Source organism: Pinus tabuliformis, chromosome 3_2, assembly GCF_031772625.1.
Source record: "Pinus tabuliformis cultivar Carrire ecotype Pingquan chromosome 3_2, CPIR1, whole genome shotgun sequence".
NCBI lineage: Eukaryota > Viridiplantae > Streptophyta > Pinopsida > Pinales > Pinaceae > Pinus > Pinus tabuliformis.
This window is the reverse complement of record NC_142302.1, coordinates 509,773,955-509,779,576: the sequence shown is the minus strand read 5'-3', so window position 1 is coordinate 509,779,576 and position 5,622 is coordinate 509,773,955. Positions and strand designations below refer to the sequence as shown.

Here is a 5,622-nt window from a genome sequence, read left to right as displayed (position 1 = left end):
CAGCCACATTGCAATCTTTCTTGCAACCAATTACCCTGAGCTAGATCCAAAGTTTGAGGGGATGCATATTAAGGGAAATTCAAACTTGAGGCTTAATCACATAACCAGGATAAGGAGTCCACTCTCTAGGTAGTTTATCAACTACTCTCTAATAGTTAGAACCAAAGTGACTCACTTACTCTGTGGGTTAAAACATAGGGCTTCACCCAATATCAAATGGGTTATGCCTTAGTTCTAGGAGGTGAAATCACTTCTTTTGTGGTTTATCAGCTGCCTATGCATGGAAAGCACCGTAGGGGTCTGTAGTCCACTATCCAAGTGGTTTATCAGCCTCATTGAAAGTGCCAAAGTGACTCATATTTCCCTATCTCAGTGAACCATCAGCCAAGCAACAAGCACCAGGTGGCTTATCACCCTCACAACAAGCACCACAGTGATCTAGTTTCTCCATTGAGTTCTCACTAATTCTCCAGGCTTAAACACATGATTCATTGGCCTCTACATGATCATAGGGAATTTTTTCCCAATTCATAGAGCAGAGGGTTCAATCACACCTAACTTGTGCCTGCTACCTTCTCACCAACAACTTCAAATAGAGTTCATCTCCAGTGTCTTCCCCCAAACCTCCCTTGGTTTGTGGTCTCTCGGCTCTACATGCTCTCTATGCAACAAGCTTCTACACCAATCATTCTATGATTTTTCCGCACTTTGATTGCACTTCTCTTTTTTTCACTCTTTTACTATTCTTTCTAGTATCGTGTCTCTTCGTCTAATCATCTATTGTTTTCCTTCGAGGCTATTGTCTTGTTTTGGCCACATTCCACGAGGAAGAGGGATTGTGTGGGTGGTTTCATTTACCTAGTTTGTTGACTCGACACTTCACTGCCTATCAGCACAGGCTAGTCATTGGTTAAAATGGTATTCAAGGTGATTTATTGAGGTCGGTATGGCCTATTTACAACATGCCATAAGCAACCAACCAAACACACAATAGGCGCTTCATTAGGCTGCAACCGCCTTCCACAAGCCTTCTCCTCAAAACTTTGGCTCTAGATGTCCCACCCTTCTACTAGTCATCAATTTATTTTCACATAATTACATAGGTTCAAAATTTACATAATTATATCCACATATACTAGTTGCAATAAAGAAAACTATTCCATCTCCTTCCTTCATCATTCATCATGTCTTCATCATCTAAAAAAAATGATAAATTACATAAATATCAACGCAACATTTACCATCAACTCCACTCAAGCTCCTCACACAAATAACAAATTACATAAATACCACAAAATTTTAGAGCCCATTACCATGCCCTTTAGTTACAAATTGAAAGATAAAAAACTAAACATTGAAAATAAAATCCTAGTGTGAAAATATATATTCATTACACATTTTGACATCAAAGTTAAGATAAACTTCAAAATATTTATTTGTTACCTTCCTGGCATCATCACGGGGTGGAGGTGTATGACGAAGATGGAAGTACCAGAATGAGGGAAGAGGTACTTTTTAATTTAAAAAATAATTAAAATCTTCACTTTTTTCTGTTAGACGAAGATGCCATAAGACAGTTAAATGGGCCCAAAGAAAATTTGACCGTCCTTCATAATGTGTGGTGTAGGGTCCGAAAGGAATGTATCTGGATTGGCTCATGTATGGCACCTAACTAACGATACAGACCAAACAAATAATTTAAAAACTTCGCTTTTTGGCCGCAAAAGAAATAGTTAATGAGGCCAGGAGGAAATTTGAATCTCTATCTGTCATAAAGTGTGATGTAGGGTCCGAATTAATTCATCTGGATTAGATTGTCTTCGCATGTACATAGCGATTAAAAGCACAGATAATCACCCTTGTCCTATCACTTTGGCTGCACGAAACAAATCTTCCATGTATGATTTTTATTCCATTCATCTAAAGCCACTTCTTCATTTATAAGGGCTTTTTGGAAATAAAATGCTCCTCTGGATTTGGGTTGGTCGGCGACTTCCACCGTTCAGAATCTGTAGGTCATTACACAGTTGAATTTGACAAGACCTTAAAAGACGAATTTTTGGGCCAACGTCTTAAATTTGTCTGAGAGATATGAGGTATAAGATAATCTAAAGGTGCATGTTAATTATGGGGCAGATTTCACCCGAGGTCAAAATCTGTAGCAAGTTTATCATGCATTACGGTGGTACTAAATCCTTAAAGCGCGGGAAGAATCGATTATGTGCATAGCGGAGTGAGATGAATCTGAAGCAAAGTCCCGTTAATTTTGGATTTGCATGTGAAGCAAGCCAACCATATCTATAGGTCCTGTTGTGTATTTTGGAAGGATTTGCAATTTGGAAATCGCCATTAGCTGGCTCAACTCTTTGTATTTTGGGTAGTTATTGATAATAATTTCACTTTCTCTAGAACTATGACAGAGGGGTCGAGTTATTCTCATTGCTGATATGGTAGTTTTGAACAACCGTGATTTTTGGCTATCCATTTTTTTAACAGTGATTGTCGGGCGTTATCCCGGTAAAGTACTCTCACCCACATGGTAACAGTGTTCGATGCCCAATAAAGTTGAGTTGGCCCCAACATTAATGCCCAACTCCTACATAGTTTATTCATTTAGCAATTCCCAATTTCTTATATAAGAAAGGGCAAGGTGTTCATGCAGATTCGTACACACGAGCAGAGTTCAACACAAGTTTGATCATCTTATGTGTAGTCGACTGGTATTAGTTATAATTTATAGGAATTAGCCTAGCAGCTTGTTATTATGATTTACCATATTTTCTTCTGCAACTAGTATACTCCATCTCATAAGCTCAACAGAGTCTTCTCTTGTTCAATATGTTGTTGGCAGAATCGACTCAGCAGAAAACTTGTATTCTCTTGTTCAATATGTTGTTGGCAGAATCGACTCAGCAGAAAACTTGTATAGCAGCCAATTAGTGATATTCCCATCGTTGTAATCTGCAGATTGCAACATTCTTGGCCCGCTTCTGTAACCAAAATGTCTGGCTATCGATGTGTACTGTCATTGCTTAGTTTCTTTGGAATGTTTTGCGCTCGTTCTTCAGCAGGCAAGTCATTCGAGATTCTCGAAAATTTGGGAGTGGCTGTCCTTGGTCAGCCTGCGGTTGTATCTGGTTCTAAAGATACACAAGAATCTGCAACGAAATATGTGGAGGAACCCGAACGGGTAGTTGAAGCGGTTGAAAGGTAATTGGTCTCCGTCATACAATGCATAATTCAGTTAATATGGTACTTAAGATAGATGTCGAATTGCTGACATTTGTCTCCTTCATGAATGAGTAGATTAGATATCGTCCACAAGTAAGGCTCGTGTCTAACCGCTGCCTTGTCTCACCTGAGATCTTTTTTAATCTCTGGGATCTTTTTTTGAATGAGTAGATTAGATATCGTCCACAAGTAAGGCTTTATAGAATTTTTCAGTGTTGAAAGGCCCAGTTTTTTGCAATGGCATTCTATTCACCAGGGCTGAACTTTATGTTAAGATGGAACTATTTTAACCACGGGAGGGATCGGATATGTCGAAGTGTGCTTAATTATTGAGCTAGTAGTCTTAATGCATGGTATTCTTAGTACATAATACTCAATATTGGCAACAAATAACCAACTTGCTCATGAGCCATAAATACACGGGGTTGTATATCCAGCAGTGAGATCACTCGCCTTCCAAAATCCAACTATGGACAAGCCCGGACATTTATGACCCTAGCTGGTTATTTTCCGCCCTTAATATTCAGCGAAATGATATTTTAGACCTGATTGGCCGCAAAAGCAAATTATCTCCACTAGGTTCTAGAGAACTTTGAATATATTTCCGTCAGGGCTGTACAGTACCTTGCTTGTCTATAATGTGCGTTTAGGGATTTTAAGGTGTTATGGGCTTGGGCTTAATTAATGGAATATATGGTGGGAGCATTAACGGTTAATTGATGGAATGTATCGCAGGAGCATTAACAATTCGAGGAGGGAGCTAAGTTATTTGTCTTGTGGAACGGGGAACCCCATCGACGACTGCTGGCGCTGCAATCCAGATTGGGAAAACGATCGAAAGAGGCTCGCAGATTGCGCCATTGGGTTTGGCAGGAATGCCATTGGAGGGAGGAATGGGAGGATTTATGTTGTCACAGATTCCAATGACTACGATGCAGTCAATCCCCGGCCGGGTACCCTGCGCCACGCTGTTATTCAAACCGAGCCTCTGTGGATAATTTTTCAAAGAGACATGGTCATCCAGCTCAAAGAAGAGCTTATCATGAACAGTTACAAGACAATCGACGGGAGAGGTGTAAATGTCCACATTGCCAACGGTGCCTGCATTACGGTACAATACGTTCACCACATTATCATTCACGGGATTCACATCCATGACTGCAAGCCTGCAGGAAATGCCATGGTGAGGGATTCCCCGGGACATTACGGGTGGAGAACGAGAAGTGATGGAGATGGAGTCTCCATCTTTGGGGGAAGCAATATCTGGGTAGATCATTGCTCCTTGTCAAACTGTGCAGATGGACTCATCGATGCAATCCTGGGGTCGACTGCAATAACAATTTCAAACAACTTTATGACGCACCATGATAAGGTTTGAATCTCAATTCTGGCTTTCTAACATTAAAAGTTCAAAATTTCCTATTCATGCTTATCCCATTCGTCACATTGTGATATATAAATTGTCACAGGTCATGCTCCTCGGCCACAGCGACGAATATGTGCAGGACGTTAACATGCAAGTAACGGTTGCCTTCAACCATTTCGGGGAAGGGCTCGTCCAACGCATACCCAGGTATCTGAACCGATCTGATTTCAGATTTTTCGATTTGTGTTTTATGTGTTAACAATCCAGCAAAGCTTAGAGGTCAAAAGTTTCTCTGTAAAACAATGTTTAATGCTGAAACGCAGATGCCGACATGGCTACTTCCACGTGGTGAACAACGATTACACACACTGGGAAATGTACGCAATCGGTGGAAGTGCGAACCCAACAATCAACAGCCAAGGCAATCGATTCCTCGCACCTGTCAATCGCTTCTTCAAGGAGGTAAGCTTTGCTTGTTCAATTCTGCTCAATCTATTAGTGTCCAAACTTACAGAGTGAGTAGATGGAATTGATGAATATGAATGGTCGGACAGGTGACGAAGCACGAGTACGCACCGGAAAGCGCATGGCGGCAGTGGAATTGGAGGTCAGACGGAGACCTAATGTTGAACGGAGCGTTCTTTACTCAATCGGGCGCGGCCGCATCGTCGAGTTATGCGAAGGCTTCGAGCCTAGCAGCAAAGCCATCGTCTCTGGTTGGCTCCCTCACAGGGAACGCCGGTGTTCTGGCATGCCGAAAAGGCACCCGCTGTTAATCCCAACAACAGTGCAACGCACATAGCCACTCTCAATCTCCCTGTCTGTCCCTTTCTGTACTATATGTAGTGACCACTCTTTCTGTACTATATGTAGTGACCACTCTTTCATGTGACAGCATGGAGCATAATTTGACGAAGCTCTTCCACTTTTCAAACATTGAGCTGCACGAATATACCGCTCTCCTCTTTTAATGCGCAGGCGTAGATGTGTTCTAGATTGCATAAATAATGTGTATGTACAATCAT

General features: G+C 41.2%; 1 protein-coding gene across 1 annotated transcript; it reads left to right on the top strand.

The window, feature by feature from the left end:
- Positions 1-2,639: 2,639 nt before the first annotated feature.
- On the top strand, positions 2,640-5,409 carry LOC149181555 (putative pectate lyase 5). The gene is made up of 5 exons (XM_089418354.1): positions 2,640-3,210; positions 3,967-4,603; positions 4,701-4,804; positions 4,921-5,059; positions 5,152-5,409. Exons 1-5 carry the CDS (start codon positions 3,002-3,004, stop codon positions 5,371-5,373), a joined length of 1,311 nt encoding a protein of 436 aa, XP_089274480.1. The 5' UTR covers positions 2,640-3,001; the 3' UTR covers positions 5,374-5,409.
- The last annotated feature ends 213 nt before the right edge of the window (positions 5,410-5,622 follow it).